Source organism: Panthera onca, chromosome E1 (assembly GCF_046562875.1).
Source record: "Panthera onca isolate mPanOnc1 chromosome E1, mPanOnc1 haplotype 2, whole genome shotgun sequence".
In the NCBI taxonomy this organism is placed as follows: Eukaryota; Metazoa; Chordata; class Mammalia; order Carnivora; family Felidae; genus Panthera; species Panthera onca.
In genome coordinates this window covers 11,655,492-11,673,416 of record NC_138352.1, presented here as the reverse complement: position 1 = coordinate 11,673,416, position 17,925 = coordinate 11,655,492, and the positions used below count along the sequence as shown (strand labels likewise).

Here is a 17,925-nt window from a genome sequence, read left to right as displayed (position 1 = left end):
ACTGATTGCAAACTGGGCAGGAGAGCTGAAGAGACACCTCACAGAGAAGATCACAGATGGGGAGTAAGCATACGAAGAGATGCCTCCACATCCTAGGCCATCAGGAAACTGCAAATTAAAAATCAATTAAAAATAAGTAGAGGGGCCCCTGGGGGCTCAGTCGGTTAAACGTCCGGCTTCGGCTCAGGTCATGATCTCGCGGTTCGTAAGTTCGAGCCCCATGTCGGGCTCTGTGCTGACAGCTCGGGAGCCTGGAGACTGCTTCTTCGGATTCTGTGTCTCCGCCTCTCTCTGCCCCTCCCCTGCTCGCACTCTGTCTCTTTCTCTCTCTCAAAAATAAACATTAAAAAAACTGAAAAAATAAATTAATTAAAATTTTTAAAAAATGACAAGTTGTGTGTCCGACCGTCAGCCCTGTGTCTGAAGTACAGTATTAGCCAGTATTTGTCATGATCTGACTCAGGCTTTTATCAAAATGTATTTGTGCTCTCTGACCTCGCGGGGGCCAGCCCGAGGTGAACAGAACCGGGTACAGCCCTGCTTGTTGAGCAGGGTCCCTGGAGTCATGGCGTGGGGCACCCGCAGGGACTTCCCTTGGGCAGCCTGACCCAGGGAGCACCGACTCTCTAGCCCCAAGCACCCTGTGTGCTCCAAGAGACATGCAGCAGGGGCCCAGGGCCCCAGGATATCCGCGCCCCCCCCCCGCCCCCACCATGCCCTGGCAGTCCCAGGAAAAGATAAGAAACAGCACACTGCTCTCTGCACCTCACATCCCAATAAAATATTTATTATTTCAAGAAATAAATCTTTAAAAAAGAGAGAGAGAGAAAAGAGTGTCTCTATTGCTTTCCCCCGACGGGCCAGGTCCTTGGCGACCACTGAGTTTCTGCGGCTACAGGGGCCATCCAGGCCCAGAGAGGGGTCTGGCATTGGGAGGCACCCCACCTCGGCCCCACGCCGGCTCGCTCCTCCCCTCTCCCGGTTCTCGGGGCCCTGGGCTGCCTCCCTGGCAGGGTGGAGGGTCAGGCCTGGCTGGGGGGGTGGGGGGTGGGATTATAAAAGGGGCTGGGGTGGCAGTGTCTCTGGAGGCCTGACCTGTTTATTCGGGCAGGGCTCTGGGCCTGGGGAGGAGGAGGAGGGGGCGTCCTGGGGCCGGGGCAGGCATGCCACACAGAGATGATGCTTGGGTCCAGAGGCGGTTGGAGGCTAGAGGAGGCTGGAGATAGGGACACGCAGCACTGGGGGGTGGGGGTGGGGGGGCCTACCTGGGGGCTAGCGGGCCTGGGAAGCCAGGGACTAGACTGGACGTACCATGGGCTACAGCTCCGTCCCCAGCCTTTGCCTACAAGTGATGCTAAGGGGTGGGGGTCCCAGAGCCTGCTGGGCCGGGAACTGAGGCTCTGGGGACAAGTCCATGGCCTGGAGTCACAGTCATGCCAAGATGAGTTTGGGCAGAAGCCCGAAGTGGAGAGAGCTCGAGCGAGCGGGAGAGGGAGACGGTTCAACCCAGGGTCTAGGCGGCCCCCCGCACTCCCACTGTGCCCCCCAAGTATAGAATGGGGGGGGGGCGTTGCAAAGGCAGGCGGGATGGGGCTGAGAGGAGGCATGAGCAGGGTCCCCCAGCCTGGCCTTCCCCCCGTCCCTTGTCCCTCTTGACCACAAAGGGACAAGACTGACCCCTCACACATCACTCTCTGGACCCTTCAGTGGGTCATCGGACAAGTACGGCCCCTGCTTCCTCCCCATACATCCTAAGGCCCCATCGTGGGCCCGAGAAGGACCAGGGCCCTCTCTCCATCTGGTCCAACAGGGGCCCTGCACAAAGCCAGGGGCCCAGACCCCCTGCTCCTGCCAGCGGGGCCCTCTGCTTGGCCACCACGATGTCACGAGCCCCCGGATGAGGACGAGGAGCCTGCCTGGGGCGGGCACCCGGCACCTGGACAAGCTGCCCCCCCCCACCCTCCCCGCGAACATGTCTGTCCGGGCCACTTCCGGGCCAAGGAAGGAAGCTCCAGTCTGGGGGCGTCGAGGGGCGGGCGGGTCGCTGGAGCTCGGAATCTGCTGGTGCTTTCTCCTGCGGCAGGGAGGGCCAGACGGGCGGGTGCCCTCACAGACAGTCCTGGCACAGGGCCACCTGGCCCTTGCGGAAGTCTCGGCAGGGACAGAGCCGGTGGTACTTGGTGCTGGAACCGGCACAGCTGAACAGCAGCGGCTCCTTCTGGAGGAAGCACTCGCGGCCGGGCTGGGCGAAGGCCGGGTACAGGTGGTTCATCTCCGACTCGGTGCTGTCACAGGGCACCTGCAGCCTGGACAGGCACGGCGGGCGGCGCTCACTGCCCCAGCCTCGTACCGCCCTCTCCCCTCCCCGTTTCCAGGAGGCCCGGGGACAGACGCCGGGCTGCCGCCCCCCTCTGCCCGCTATGAGAAAGGGCAGGTGGGGCTGCAGGCTGAGCCACCAGGAGGACCCCGGGGCAGCCTTCCTGGCCTGGACCTAGAAGAGGCTCAGGGAGGGGTGGAGGGCAGGGGCTGGCAGGGGGCGGGGCAGGGATCTGGCAGGGGGCGGGGCAGGGATGGCGCGAGGACCAACCGGCGTGCTGCACTGGGCCACCCACGGAAGGCAGGTGGGGGCGGGGGCGGGGGCTCACTCACTTCTGGAAGGCGTCCCGGCTGTTGAGGAAGGGGAAGAAGGAGGGCTCGCAAATCAGCCCACGGTCCAGGCAGGCGTCCGTGCAGGCCCTCCCAGCGGCGGCCAGCCAGGCTCGGAGGGAGTGCGCTGGGGGCCAGGCCCCGGGCGCCGAGCTGGCGTTTTGGGCCCACTCCAGGTGGGTGGCATTGGGGGCCAGGACGAAGGGACTGTGTGGGGCTCGGGCCCCTGGCGGGACAGGGCCTGGGGCTGCACAGAAGTCCTGCAGGAGGAAAGCGGGCGTTAGAAGGGGAAATGGGACGCTGACACAACAATCGTACCACATGGGGAGCTTCCCAAATACCAGGCCAACCACCATGCGTCATGGCATTTTTTTCCCCCTCGTGACAACCCCATCAAAAGGGTACCACTATGCCTCCAGCTATTTCGGCAGTTGGGGGGCGGGGGACGGAGGCTCAGAGAGGTCAAGGAATCTGCCCAGGGCGTCACAGCTGGATGGCAAGGTTTGATCCACCCTGTGCTACCTCATACTTTGGCTAGAGTCAGGGTTGCTACCCTGAGGCCCGTGTGCCCCACCTGCGGTGTGGATGGGGTGGGGGGGCTGCTGCTGGCCAGAGGGGCTCTCCCGGCAGGGATCAGTTCCAGGGACCACCCATAGGGCCCAGCAAATGCTTTCCTGTGGGTTTCCTGATGACATCCCAAAGGGCGGCTGGGAGCTGAGAGTCTCAGGTTCTAGCTTCTGGCCCTGACCCCACCAAGCCCTCTCTGCTGCAGGCCTCAGTGCTCCTGTGGTGAAGCAATGGTCCAGAACCACCCTCCAACCCTCAGGGCTTGGGGGCAAGGTGCAGCCAGAGGCCACACGCTATGGGTCTGAATATCAAGTAGTTATAAAGCCATCTTCCTGTAGTTCGCTGCCCAGCTGGGCCCTAGAGCTTGGAAGGACCACCCGTGGGCCCTCAGGAGGCTCAGATCCCCTGGGTTCTCAGGGCGGAGGACCTGGTCCCCAGCCCAGTCTCATCCCTGGAGGTGGAGGGGGGGGGGGGGTCCTCCATACTCACCAGCCAATCAGTTACCAGACTTGTCCACGACTTCTTTCTCAAAGTAAAAATAAGTCTGTTTCTGTGTTGCGGTATGGGGCTGGGCTCTCGAGCTGGACGCCCAGGGCCGCCCCACCTCACCCCCGGGCCTGGCCTCCTGGCCTGAGCAGTGCAGGACCGCTCATCTCCGGGGAAAGTACCTGCATCATCTCCGGGGAAAGTACCCGGACGGACAGGTGAAGAAGGGGCGGGGGTTGAACGGACACAGAGCCCTGGGTGGAGACAGCGTCCTCAGACAGTGGAGCGGGCTAGGCCCCCTCCTCGGGGCTGATGGGGTTTGGGGAGGACCCACCCCTGGGGGCGGAGAGCGGGGGGGCCCACCTACTTGGTGCTGGATGTACGCGTGGATTCGCTCCAGCATCCCCTCGCAGCTGTACTCGTAGGGCAGGTAGGGGTCTACCTGTGGGAGAGACGGGCGGACACATGGGGGAGGAGGAGCGCCGGGCCCCTCCCCGACCGGGCTGCTGGGGGCCAGCCCTGCTCAGCACTGGGGGCAAAATCTGGTGCGCCCGGAAGCCCCTCCCCCCACACCATCTACCCGGCCCCTCTACCCGGATCAGCTGGAACACCTGCCTGTGGCCCTGGGGGCCGTCCCACCCCCTGCCTGCCCCCTTCCCGGCTGCCCTCCCTTTGTCCTAAAGCTCAGCCCCCATCCCCTCCTGGGCTGTGATGCCTGCCCTTCCCACAGCCAGCCCAGATGGGTTCACCCTCCCCTCTTAGGGGACGCCTCCTCCAGGAAGCCCTCCCTGAGCCCCAGCCCCACTCCTGTCCAGGACCACTCTCCTGGGTGGCACCCTAGAGTTCCTCCAGGGTGGAACTGGCACCTGTGTCATCATCTCCGATCTGTCCCTCGTGTCTCCCAGGTTACAGGCCCCCCTGGAGAACCGGGACCTGCCTGGCACAATGCCTGGTATACAGTAGGTGCTCAGCAAGTAGCACCTCCAGCTCTGCCCGTATATTCTGCCCAGAAGGTAGAACGTTCACGAAAAGGAACACAGGGGCATCTCCCGGTCAGGTGGAGCGAGGAGAATTTGTAAGGCTTCCTGCCCAGGCCAGGCACCTGGGAGCCTTTCCTGACCAAGCCCTCTCTGGTGACCCCGGCACACAGCCACCTTGGCTGGACGGGGCCGTGGGGATAGCCCATCCCAGACTCAGAGAGCAGCCTGTTCGGGCCTCCGACCTCGCTTCTCCCCAGTGTGTGTGCACGTGTGTGTATAAGATGCAAAGAGCATCTCATAGGTGCGTGTGTGTGTGTTGTGTGTACGTGGGGGCATGGGCGCCACACCCGGCCCAGCCCGATTCCAACTTACGCCCTTTCCCTGCCCGCAGCTCGAGGTGCTGTGATCTGACAGCTCTGCCCAAGTGGGAGCGGCCTCCCTCCCCCGTCACAGACGGGCACTCAGGTGCACCGGGGGGGTCCTGCTTCCCGTAGACCCCACCTCGAAGGGCTGGAGGCCCATCCTGGGCCCTCTGCCTGGGGGGCATCCCCGACACTCAGGCTGAGGGGGTCGCCCAGGGAAACAGCAGCTGCTCCCCTTGAAACGAGTGCAAGCCTCCAGAAGATTCTCGGGACGAGAGCCCACCCATCTGGTCTGGAGAACCCCCGTTCTCCCTGCAGCTGAGAGCACTATTCTTCATCCGCGGGCGGTTCCAGAACCCGAGAGAATCCAGGTCCTATACCCCAGCCACCGGCAGCCTTTGCGGCCCCAAGCGGTGCACGGCCCGGCCCCGACCTGCCCTCAGCCCCGGGGCTGATGGCCACGATGGCCCCGGCAGCCGGCTCCTGCCCAGCGGTTCCCTGGACACCTCCAGGGTACAAGACCTCAAGCCCCGGCTAGAGAGCCACTCCCCCGCCGCCCGGAGGAGAGAGTTCCCCTCCAAATGCCACTCGGCCTGCTCCACAGCAGCAGCCCCCCCTCCACCCCGAGTCACTCCCGCTGTGCGTTGAAGCCCACATCACACGTAATTCGCATCAGCCAGCCGTGTCCCGCCTGCCATGAATCTCCACCAGAGGAGCCAGCCTGCCTGGAAATTACCCCCATTAGGCCTAATTACAGGTGCTCACGGTGTAATCTGTCTCGACAGGCTGGCAGGTGCTGGTCCTGTGCTGTAGGGAGAGCGGGAGGCGGGGGGGGGGGGGGGGGGGGGGCGGTGACAGGGGTCTCTCTCACCTCCTCCCCGTTCCTCACCTTTCTTCCCCCCTCTCCCTGTGAAAGGCCCTGGGATTTGCCGCACAAACTGTGTCCCCTGAGGGTGGCCCTCATTGGTCCTCTCGGCTCCTGCCAGCTGTCCCCAAATCAGTTCTCCAAAATAGGATTGGGTCACATACCCAGGCTGCTTGGTGAAAAGGCAGCTGCGAGGGCCACACCCGGTCCTTTAATGTCAGATGCCAGGCCCAGGAACCTGCATTTTAAACACCTGCCCGGGCGATTCTTGGGTAAGGGGGTGTGAACCGCCCGGGGAGGCAGGCGGGGGTGGCGGGACCCCCGGAGGGGCTGAAGGCAGCAGGCGGGCAGGTTCGGGAGACCACCCGTCAGTCTCCGCTTGGCAGATCGGCAAAACCTTGGTTCCTTGACCCTTTTGTTATCGTGATTTTTTTAAATTAACTCATTCCCAGAATTAAACAGACGTTGGAGCAAAACAAAACAAAACAAAAAGATCAAAAGAAAAAACAACGAAAGGTAAGTTTTCCTCCCATCCCGGACACCCAGGCCCTTCCCCAGGGCAGCGTCCGTTACCGATTTCTTGGGTGTCCGACCGCAAAGAACCCACGAACGGAAGAGCACGTTCACTCACAGGCCCCCCCACAGCCCGGCTCTGTTCTGCGGACGGAACATATTTCCACGTGCTCGCTGAGCTTAGCGATGTCTCCTGCAGGCTGGGCCGGACCTGAGCCCTGGGGGTGGGCTTGCTGGTATGTCCTCTACCCCCTGACCTTGTCCCCTGGGTTAGAAGCCTTGGAGGACTGCTTTTCAAGGGGAGGGGAGGAGCAGGAGGAGGATGGGGGTGGGGAGCCCTTCTCATGCCGCGCCCACCTGGAACGCAGAATGGGCCGTGTGTCACCGCTGGGGGCTGGGGTCGGTCAGTTTCCGGCTTTTCTCCTGCGTTGAGGCCGCCTGGGGAGCCCCTTGCCCACTACGACTGTCTCTGGCTGGCTCCGCCCTGCGAGGGTCCCCAGGTGCAGCCCTCATCCACCCAGCGATGGAGGTCACGCTGGGATGTGACCTACCCCATAGGTCCCCACCAGCACTGAGGGCCAGGGGCCAGCTGGGGTGACCTACTCGGTTAGACGCTGTCTCATTCTGTCACTCCAGGACGCTCCTTCCTGGGATCACTTTCCAAATAACCGACTTGTGCCCCCGGGTCACCTCCTGGAGGAACCCGATCGAAGATGGTCCGTGGCCTGGAGGGACTCACAGCAGAGACTGCCTCAAGCTGACGCTGAAGAACGGAGTGGAGGGCGTCACCCCCTCACTGCTCAGGGAGGTTCCAGGGGCTCAGCCACCTGGCAGGTCGACCTGCCCGTGTCCGTGACGACTACCGACGGGCGCAGGCTGTGACACAGCTGTGTTCTTCCGGGCAGCTATGTTCTACTAGACAAACATCGCCCCCAGACAGAAGGAGGGAAGGACGAGGGTGTGGTCAGTGGAAGAACGGAGCAGGCCAGGGAGGCGGGGATTTTCTGGGGGGCCTCTGACGAGGGGGGACAGAGGCTGGGGTTTCCGCGTGGGAGTGACTGGTGGTGAAAGGAGGCCGATTAAAAACAAGCCACAGGCGCCTGGGGGGCTCAGTCGGTTGAGCGTCCGATGCTTGGTTTCTTTCTGCTCAGGTCACGATCTCACGGTTCGTGAGATCAAGCCCCGCATCGGGCTCTGCGCTGACAGCTGGAGCCTGCTTGGGATTCTCTCTCTCCCTCTCTCTCTCTCTGCCCCTCCCCTTTCCTCTCTCTCTCTCTCTCTCTCTCTCTCTCAAAAAAAAAAAAATAAACGTAAAGAAAACGCAAGCCTGCCTCACGGTCAGAACAACCAGGCGGGGCTCTGGGTCCAAAGCTAAGCCCGTAAGTCCCCCGGGGCTGGGGTGGAGGGTCTCTCCCTGCCGGTCTCTGCCCTTGAGTCTGGCAGTGTCCCCCAGCTCCCCTGGGGCAGCAGTGTCCTCCTGGGACATGGCTGTCCTTGCAGAAGGAACCGGTGTTTCCTGTCACTCATTTGTGGTGGCCTCACCAAGGCGAAGGCTCGCCGGGTTTCCGGGTTTGCCCCAGACCCAGAAGTTCACCCTGAGCAGTGCGTCCCCTTCCCCTCCCGGGGGAGGGCACGCTCAGTTAACACGGTGCTGGGCGAGGAGGGAGACAGGTCCAGAGGGATCATGGTGAGCAGAGTCGGACCCCTTTCCAAAATGAGGGAACCAGAAGAGCACAGGGGGCCGTCAACAGTCACCACTCCCACACACGTGCCCCCACACATGGCAATGCCCACACACCTGCCGAAGGAAACCCGGAAAGTTCTCCCCCTTGCTACGCGAAGGGTGGCCCTGGGCCCGGCACCACCCCAGACCCGCTGAATCCCAACCCGCATTTTAACAAGACCCCCAGATGACCTGCCGGCACGTTTATAGTTTGAGGCACGCGGACAGAAGGCCACAGAGCCACACCGACAGCAGAGTTCGAAGACCCTCCAAGCGCTACTCCTGAGAAACATTCACTCAGCGCCTGACACGTGCAGGCAGTGCTCACAGGGCTCTGTCTCCGAAGGTGCTTAATAAATGATTCCGGACCAGGGCTGCCATGTACGGTTGTGCAGGTTGCTCACGACACAAAGGCATTTTTTTTTTTTTTTTCTCTCCCCCGCCAACTCGAGTTGGTAAGTGGGGACCACCCCACCCCTCATCAAATTTCCCAGCCCAAGCTTACGAGTCTGAATTCACCAAGAGGGGCACCTTTTTCTAATTACGGCTACGACCCGCAGTGGTGGCTGATGGCGGCCCTGACTGGATCTGAGCCTCACCTGGGTTCTCATGATGGCCTTGATGGCCGCTTCAAACTCCTCTGAGTTGTTGTAGTCGACGGTCCACACGTGGGGTTTGCCAATGAAGTTCTCTGCGTAGGGGTGCTGGGAGAACAGCTGGCGGGGCAGAGAGAGCAGCCATCTCCCCCTGTGCCTGCCTGGCCGGGCTGGGCTAAGGGGACGCCCCCCCCCCCCCAGCTTGTCCCACGTGTCCTTTCACCCCAGGCCTGTCTCCCTCTTCCGGGTGATGCGGGGGGCCCCGCGTCAGACCCTCCCCACTCACCTCTCTGGAGGTGGGCTTGCCTCGGAAAAACTCGTGGTTGAGGGAGCTGTGGGGCGGGCTAAAGCGGGCCTGTAGGAAGACGCAGCCGTTGGCGATGGCCTCCAGCGGGGCAGGGCCCTCGTAGGGGAAGCCGAACCCTATGAAGAGCTGAGGAAGCCAGGTGGCACAATGGTCAGGGAAGCCTGGGCACCGCAGCCCAGGGCCCCAGGGAGCCAGGGCGGGGGCATCCACAGGAGGCGGCCATGTGCCGCGGCACACACTTCCCCCTCTCTAGGCCTCAGTTTCCCCATTCGGGAAGAGGAGCTGCGATTCGGTTATATCAATGGCCCGTTCCTGCCGCGGCGGGCTAGGATTCTGGAGGGGAAAAGACAAGGGTGAGGGTCTCAAGCTTAGGAGGTTTCAGACCCACACCTACAGCTGAGCTTAAAGGACCTTTACCCACACATCCTAAAAACGATTCAGTCAGCACCTAACTTGCGCCAGGAGTGCTCACAGGCCTGGCCCCGCTGGAAGGCGATCAATAAATGATTCTGAACCCCGGGCTGCAGTGTAAGGTTGTTCAAGTTGCCGACTGCACAAAGCCGCTCCTCCTCGCCCAGCCCACCCACAGACACACATATCCAGGGGGCCTGCGGGAAGAGCTGTGGTTAGAGCAGGAGAGGCCTGGAGGCCCTCCAGCCTCAGCTGACCCCGATCCCTCAGGGCCCAGCACCAGAGTCAATGCCCATTGTACCCGCTGCTGCTCCAGGAATATGGTGCAGAACTTCCAGAAGCAGTCAGTCCGTGGAACTCCAGCCAGGGCATGCCCTCAGCCTGCCATGCCTTCAGCGGCTCTAACAGCAAGGCCTGGCCCAGGAGTCCACCGGGCTGCACCGGTACCGAGGGGGTGAGGACGGCGGTTGGCGGGGGGGGGGGCGGGGCTCACCTTGGCCTTGCGCAGCAGCTGCTGGAACTCAGGCTGTGGCAAGAGACCGTGGTTCTTCACGAAGGCCGGGACCTCGGGGGGCCGCTGGCTCTCATAGTACACAGTGCCGTGGATCTCCATGTACTTGTTCAGGACGCCCAGAAACTTGTCCTTCCCCTGGAAGAGGAGGGTTGGACATGGGAACCTCGCCCCACATGCGGAAGGCACAGCCGTCCAAAGAGACACCCCCGGTCTGGAAGCCAGAAACTGCGGAGCCGTCAGCCAGCTGCGTGACCTCGGGCAAGGCCCCTGCCCTCTCTGGTCCTCATTTTCTTCATCTGTGAGTTGCAGAAGTTGCACTAGACGAGAGAGGCTGCAGGACTATTCTTAGCCACGGAAGTGTTTCCTTTGCAAAGAAAACGTATAGGGACTCACATTTAAATACACCCAAATGAAGCCGCTTTGCCTCCCCGGAACCCCTGATGACCTCTAAGAACATCTGAGGAGCTGTGGGGCCAAGGTCATCTCATCCCTCCTTCTCTGTCTCCCTCCGTCCTCCACCCATCGTCCATCCATCCACGGAGCACATTTTTATGAAGCACTTGCTATGTGTTGGCACTGAGCTCAGGCAGGGCCTTCGTCCTCAAGGAGGACACCTGTGAGTGAACGCCCCCAAACTAGCAAAGGCTCAGCCCCTCCAGACGCGAGTCCCAGCTCCAGGCTCTGCTTTCGATGTGGAAACAGGCCCAGCCTGGGGGGAGGGGGACAACAGGAAGCAGGGCACAGAGGAGGAGATAACAGCTCAGCCACCAGGCACCCGTCGGACCCCATGGCCGGGGCCCCGAGCCGGGAGGTATGGGCAGCGTAGGATCTCATCAGGAGTAAGACTGGGATCTGCCCCTGGGTTGTACTTCTTGGGGGGCTTCTGAGACTCACAGAAGAGAGGAAAGGAGAAGCTGAGAAGAGAGGAACTTCGCGATCATAGAGAAGGCCGGGCCAGGGAGGGGTTTTGTTCAGGGAGGGCAGGTCCTCAGCAGGCCAACAGGCCAGAAAAAAAGAAGGCAGGTTCTCTCTGTCCCGCTGGCTAGCCATGAGGTCAGACAGCAAGGAGCTTCAGCCCAGGTTTTGTCTTGTAAACCGCGGCTCTTGAAGAAAGTTATCAATGGACATCAAGATAAGGAACAGTTCACGTTTTGAGGCTCCAAACTGCACACGTTTTTCGTAAAGAAGCCTTCCGCTCCGGGCAATGGTGTAGTAGGTAAAGGTATCAGCCCTGCCTCTGAGAACGACCAGGAAAGATGTGGAAGTACAAAACCTTGTGCGAAGGTGAAAATCTACCAAAGCGTGAAGAATTACAAGGCCAAGATCTGAGAGAAGAAGGGCAGGAGACTGTTGAGGTCGCTGCTGAGACCAGGGTTCCCCCACAGGGGCACCTGCTGATTCCAGAGTCAGCAGCAAGGAGGCTTGAGCAGAGCTTCTGGTCACCTTGCAGAGCTGGGGGACAAGTCAGAGTTTGGGGTCTGCCGAGTTGGGCGGCGGGGGGCGGGGGTGCTGATGGAAACTCCACCCGTCGGGTTGGAATTCTGAGGAATTACACGCTGGTAGAAAGGGTGGGCCGGAACTAGAGCAGCCCCTACAGGGGCTGAATCTGTCTTAAATAGTCTCGATAACTCTCACTGACCTGAGATTGCTGGGGCCCCAGCCACAAGCCAAGAGTGTCTGGAAGAAGACGGCATCATCCTTGACCTCGAGTTATTTCTACAATTTTTTTATATTCATTTTCCAGAATGAAGGAGGAGGAGGAGGAGGAGGAGGAAGGAGGAAGAGAAGGAGGAGGAGGAGAAAGAAGGGCGAGGAGGAGGAGGAGAAGGAGGAGGAGGAGAAAGAAGGAGGAGGAGGGGGAAGGAGGAGGAGGAGGAGGAGGGGGAAGGAGGAAGAGAAGGAGGAGGAGGAGAAAGAAGGGCGAGGAGGAGGAGGAGAAGGAGGAGGAGGAGAAAGAAGGAGGAGGAGGGGGAAGGAGGAGGAGGAGAAGGAGGAGGAGGAGAAAGAAGGGGGAGGAGGAGAAGGACCACCACACCACTACCACCACCAATGAAATCCCAGTCAAAACCCCAGCAGGCTTAGGAGAAACAACTTGACAAGAGAAGAAAGCGGGCAGACTCACATTACCTGATTTCAAGACTTATTGTAAAAGTCCAGTACTTAAGGCCGTGTGCTGTTGGCGTCAAGACAGATCAATGGGATAGAACAGAGAGTACAGAAATAGACCCACAGGCGCATGGCCAATTGACGTTTGGCAAAGGCACAAAGACATTTCAGGGGAGGAAGGATCGTGTTTTCAGCCAATGGTCACGGAACGTTGCGCGTCCACGTGCGAAAGAAGAAAACGAATTAGAAGTTTAATCTGCCCTTCGCATCATACACAAAAGTTAATTCACGACGGATCATAGACTTAAATGTAAAACCTAAAACTATCAAACACAGGGGAAGACCCCTTGTGACCTTGGGTGAGGCAAAGATTTCTTAGATACGACACCAGAAGCACAAGCCATAAAACGCTGGACTTCGTTAAAATAAAGAACTTTGTGGGGCGCCTGGGTGGCTCAGTCGGTTAAGCGTCCGACTTCAGCTCAGGTCACGATCTCACGGTCCATGAGTTCGAGCCCCGCGTCAGGCTCTGGGCTGATGGCTCAGAGCCTGGAGCCTGCTTCCGATTCTGTGTCTCCCTCTCTCTCTGCCCCTCCCCCGTTCATGCTCTGTCTCTCTCTGTCTCAAAAATAAATAAACGTTAAAAAAAAAAAAATAAAGAACTTTGCTCTCTGGAGAAGGAAGACAAGCCTCAGACAGAAAATATTTGCCAAGCATGTATTTGATATGGGACCTCTATTCAGAACGTGTAAAGAACTTTAACAACTCAGTGATAAAACAACCCAATTCTTTAAATGGGCAGACTTTGAAAAGACCCCCAAAAAGATATAGGGAGGACAAATAGGGCCGCAAAAATATCTTCGCCATCATCAGACGTAGGGGACTACAAGCGGAAACCGTATGATATCATTGCACATCTGTGAGAATGGCTCAAATGGAAAAGACCGGCCATGGAAGTATTGACGAATTTGCAGAGGAACCGGAACTCTCACACGTTGCCGGCAGAATCGTAAAACAGTACGACCACTGCTCCCCACGGCTCCGAAAACGTTCAACGTAGTTCTACTGTTACGATTCAGCCAATTCACGCCTAGGGATCTACCCAAGGGAAATGAAAGGCTATGTCCGTACAGACGTTTGTACGTGGATGTTCGTAACAGCTCTGCTTGTAACGGCCAAATACTGAAAACGACCCCAACGTCCACTAACAGGTGAACACACACAAACTATGTGCTGGGTACCTCCGTACAATGGATCACTATTCGGCCATAAAGAGGAATCAGCTATTGATACGTGCGATAACACGGATGAGTCTTGACATAATTATACTCGGTGAGAAAACCCAGACCAAAAACTGAGCATGTACCAGAGGAGTCCATTTATATAAAATCATAGAAAGTGATATCACCACTAACCTGTGGTGACACCAGCTCACGGGCTGTCTGGCAGGGAGTAGGGGACAGTCAGGAGGAAGGGAACCTGGGTGACAGAGGCACTATCCTGATTGTGGCGATGGTTTCACACGTATATACACGTATGTCGAGACTATCCATTTGAAACGTGGGGTGGACTGCACGTCCAGGCTCAGTAAAGCCTGTTAAAGATAGATTTAAATTCTTTTTTTACTGTTTATTTATTTTTGAGAGAGACAGAGAAACAGTGAAAACGGGGTAGGGGCAGAGAGAGGAGGGAGACACAGAATCGGAAGCAGGCTCCAGGCTCTGAGCTGTCAGCACAGAGCCCAATACAGGGCTCGAACTCATAGACTTTGAGATCATGACCTGAGCCGAAGTCAGACACTTCACCGACTGAGCCACCCAGGCATCCCAAAAATAGATTTTTAAAGAAAAAATTTAAACACCTTGATTTTTAGAAGAATTGGGTGCATGACAATATGATCAAAACCCAAGAGAAACAGACAATAAAAAGAGACCCATAGAAGTTCTAGAAGCTGGAGTTACCAGATACAGACCTCAGGATAAGTCTGCTGAATGTAGTCAAGGAAATAGAAGACGAGGTTTGAAACCAAATGGAAATATTAGAAGTGAGAAATATAGCAGCTGAAATTAGGAGCTGAATGGATGGATTTCACCGCAGATTGGACCCAGCTGAAGAGAGAATTCGTTTAGTGAAAGAACAGAAGGAAACATCCAGAATGAACCACACCGCAAGGGTGGAGATTACAGAAAGGAATGTAAGAGACAAAGAGGCTATGCTGGAGTCTAATGTATGTGGAAATAGAGACCCAGAAGCAAAGGAGAGAGAGAGAGAGAGAGAGAGAGGCAGAAGCAATACTTAGATAACTAACTGAAAATCTTCTAAGACAAACGACAGATCAAACCACAAATTCAAGAGCTCTATAAACACCATGTAGGATAAATCAAGAGAAAGCCACAACGAGGCACACCATAGTAAGTCTACTGGAAACCAAACACACAGAGGTCATAAAAGTGAGCAAAGAAGGACAACAGTTTACCTTTATTCTTTTTTAACGTTTATTTATTTTTGAGAAAGAGAGAGAGAGACAGTGCGAGCAGGGGAGGGGCAGAGAGAGACAGAGACACAGAATCTGAAACAGGCTCCAGTCTCCGAGCTGTCAGCACAGAGCCCAACATGGGGCCTGAACTCAAGAGCTGTGAGATCACGACCTGAACCAAAGTTGGACGCTCAACCGACTGAGCCACCCAGGCACCCCCTTTCTTTTTTTTTTTTTTAATTTTTAAATAAATTATATATTTTTTAAATGTTTATTTAGTTTCGAGACAGAGACAGAGTGTGAACAAGGGAGGGGCAGAGAGAGAGGGAGACGCAGAATCCGAAGCAGGCTCCAGGCTCTGAGCTGTCAGCACAGAACCCGATGCGGGGCTCGAACCTACGAACTGTGAGATCATGACCTGAGCCAGAGTCAGATGCTTAACCGACTGAGCCACCCAGGCGCCCATGACAGATTACCATTAAAGGAATGGCAAGGCTCACAGAAAGGACGCAAGCCAGAAGACAGTATTTTCGTAATGCTGAAAGAAAATAACCACCAAGCTAGAATTCTGTACACAGCGACCATATCCTCTAGGAGTAAGGGTGAAGTAAAGGCATTTTCAGGGAATTAAAATAAGAGCACCTACGTTGGGGAGATGCAATTAAACACTTTAATGTTCTTTTATTGTCTAATAAAAGGTAAAGGTACTGACTTATCTAGACTGTGATAAGTCAAGGGTGCATGTTACCATCTTTACAGCAGGCACTACAAGACTAGGAGAGAGTACGAGTCAGCTAAGAGGGCGTGAGTTTCAAAACACAGATCGGTGTAAAAGAAGACAAGAAATGAGAGGGGAAAGAACGTGGAACAGGAAAGAAAAAGAAATAGAAGCCAGCTAGTGAAATGGTAGATCCGAAGCCAAATATATCAGAAATCACACTAAATATAAAAGGACTACGTCTCGTAAAACTAAATGTGCTCACAGAAGGAGAAGCAAACCATGAATGTAAAGTGTACAGAGAATATGTCTACACCCCCACCAACTTCCTCATTCTGTCGCAGGAGGCAGCTGTTAGAACGGTTTCTTGTGTACCTTTTCAGATATTTGATGCACTCAAAGCATAGTTACATTTTCCTTAAAACACATGCACAAACGGTTCACGTTATATATACTGTTCAGCAGCCTTTTTTCACCCATACACACACGTATTTATGTACGTATGCACGTGTATATGCACGTATGTATCGTGAATGTGCATTATGTAGGTGTGTATAATGCGTGTGTGTGTTATGGATGTGTGTGTGCACGCATGCATGCAAACTTTATTTTTAAAATTTTTTAAATATTTATTTTTGAGAGAGAGAGAGACAGAGAGGGTGAGCAGGGGAGGGGAAGAGAGAGAGAGGGAGACACAGAATCTGAAGCAGGCTCCAGGCTCTGAGCTGTCAGCACAGAGCCCGACACGGGGCTCGAACCCACCAACGATGAGATCATGACCTGAGCTCAAGTCGGACGCTTAACTGACTGAGCCACCCAGGCGTCACATGCATATAAATTTTCAGTTTCACAAAACAAGATGTACTCTTGGGGTACCTGGCTGGCTCAGTTGATAGAGCATGTGACTTGATCTCGGGGTCATGCGTTCAAGCCCCATGTTGGGTGTGGAGATTTTTTTTTCAAATCTAGTTTCTTCCTTTTTTTTTTTTTTTTTTTAATTTACATCCAAGTTAGTTAGCAATATAGTGCAACAATGAATTCAGGAGTAGATTCCTTAATGCCCCTTACCCATTTAGCCCCTCTCCCCTCCCGCAACCCCTCCAGTAACCCTCTATTCTCCATATTTAAGAGTCTCTAATGTTTTGTCCCCCTCCTTGTTTTTATATTATTTTTGCTTCCCTTCCCTTGTGTTCATCTGTTCTGTGTCTTAGAGTCCTCACATGAGTGAAGTCATATGCTATTTGCCTTTCTCTGACTGACTAATTTCGCTTAACATAATACCCTCTAGTTCCATCCACGTAGTTGCAAATGGCAAGATTTCATTCTTTTTGATTGCAGAGTAATACTCCATTGTATATATATACACCACATCTTTACCCATTCATCCATCGGTGGACATTTGGGCTCTTGCCATACTTTGGCTATTGTCAATAGCACTGCTAGAAACATGGGGGTGCATGTGCCCCTTCAAAACAGCACACCTGTATCCCGTGGATAAATGCCTAATAGTGCAATTGCTGGGTCAGAGGGTAGTTCAATTTTTAGTTTTTTGAGGAACCTCCATACTGTTTTCCAGAGTGGCTGCACCAGCTTGCATTCCCATCAGCAGTGCAAAAGAGATCTTCTCTCTCCGCATCCTTGCCAACATCTGTTGTTGCCTGAATTGTTAATGTTAGGCATTCTGACAGGTGTGAGGTGGTATCTCATTGTGGTTTTGATTTGTATTTCCCTGATGATGAGTGATGTTGAGCATCTTTTCATGTGTCGGTTGGCCATCTGGATGTCTTCTTTGGAGAAGTGTCTGTTCACGTCTTTTGCCCATTTCTTCACTGGATTCTTTGTGTTTTTGGTGTTGAGTTTGATAAGCTCTTTAGAGATTTTGGATACCAACCCTTTACCTGATATGTCATTTGCAATTATCTTCTCCCATTCTGTCGGTTGCCTTTTAGTTTTGCTGATGATTTCCTTCACTGTGCAGTAGCTTTTTATTTAGACGAGGTCCCAATAGTTCATTTTTGCTTCTGTTTCCCTTGCCTCTGGAGATGTGTTGAGTGAGAAGCTGCTGCAGCCGAGGTCAAAGAGGTTTTTGCCTGCTTTCTCCTCGAGGATTTTGATGGCTTCCTGTCTTACGTTAGGGCTTTCATCCATTTTGAGTTTATTTTTGTGTGTGGTGTAAGAAAGTGGCCCAGGTTCATTTTTCTGCATGTCACTGTCCAGTTTTCCCAGCACCACTTGCTGAGGAGACTGTCTTTATTCCATTGGATTTTCTTTCCTGTTTTGTCAAAGATCAGTTGGCCACACGTTTGTGGGTCCATTTCTGGTTTCTCTATTCTGTTCCATTGATCTGAGTGTCTGTTTTTGTGCCAGGATGTGGAGATTATTTAAAAAATAAAATCTTAAGGGGCACCTGGGTGGCTCAGTCAGTTTAGCATCCGACTTAGGCTCAGGTCATGATCTCATGGTTCATGGGTTCAAGCCCTGTGTCCAGCTCTGCACTGACAGCTCAGAGCCTGAAGCCTGCTTCAAATTCTGTGTCTCCCACTCTCTCTGCCCCTCCCCCACTCACACTCTCTGTCTCTGTCTCTCTCCCTCTCAAAAAAAAAAAAAAAACCATAAAAAATTCTAAGCAAATAAAATAAAAAAATAAAATCTTAA

At 55.5% G+C, this 17,925-nt stretch overlaps 1 protein-coding gene and 1 long non-coding RNA gene across 3 annotated transcripts in view; one reads left to right on the top strand and one right to left on the bottom strand.

Annotated features, from left to right (window-relative positions):
* Nucleotides 1-765: 765 nt before the first annotated feature.
* Nucleotides 766-17,925, bottom strand: part of MGAT5B (alpha-1,6-mannosylglycoprotein 6-beta-N-acetylglucosaminyltransferase B) — a 71,756-nt gene continuing 54,596 nt past the window's right edge. For both annotated transcript variants that reach the window (XM_060645264.3, XM_060645263.3), the window contains 6 exons: nt 9,950-10,105; nt 9,025-9,171; nt 8,742-8,858; nt 4,067-4,141; nt 2,650-2,906; nt 766-2,306 (listed from right to left, as the gene is read on the bottom strand). In XM_060645264.3, the coding sequence (XP_060501247.1) occupies nt 2,108-2,306; nt 2,650-2,906; nt 4,067-4,141; nt 8,742-8,858; nt 9,025-9,171; nt 9,950-10,105 (951 nt within the window). In that variant the 3' untranslated portion in view covers nt 766-2,107. The remainder of the gene's footprint in view (nt 2,307-2,649; nt 2,907-4,066; nt 4,142-8,741; nt 8,859-9,024; nt 9,172-9,949; nt 10,106-17,925) is intronic.
* Nucleotides 5,144-7,695, top strand: LOC132687269 (uncharacterized). The gene is made up of 3 exons (XR_013552196.2): nt 5,144-6,178; nt 6,359-6,422; nt 7,056-7,695. It is a non-coding gene; the product is annotated as an uncharacterized LOC132687269 (long non-coding RNA).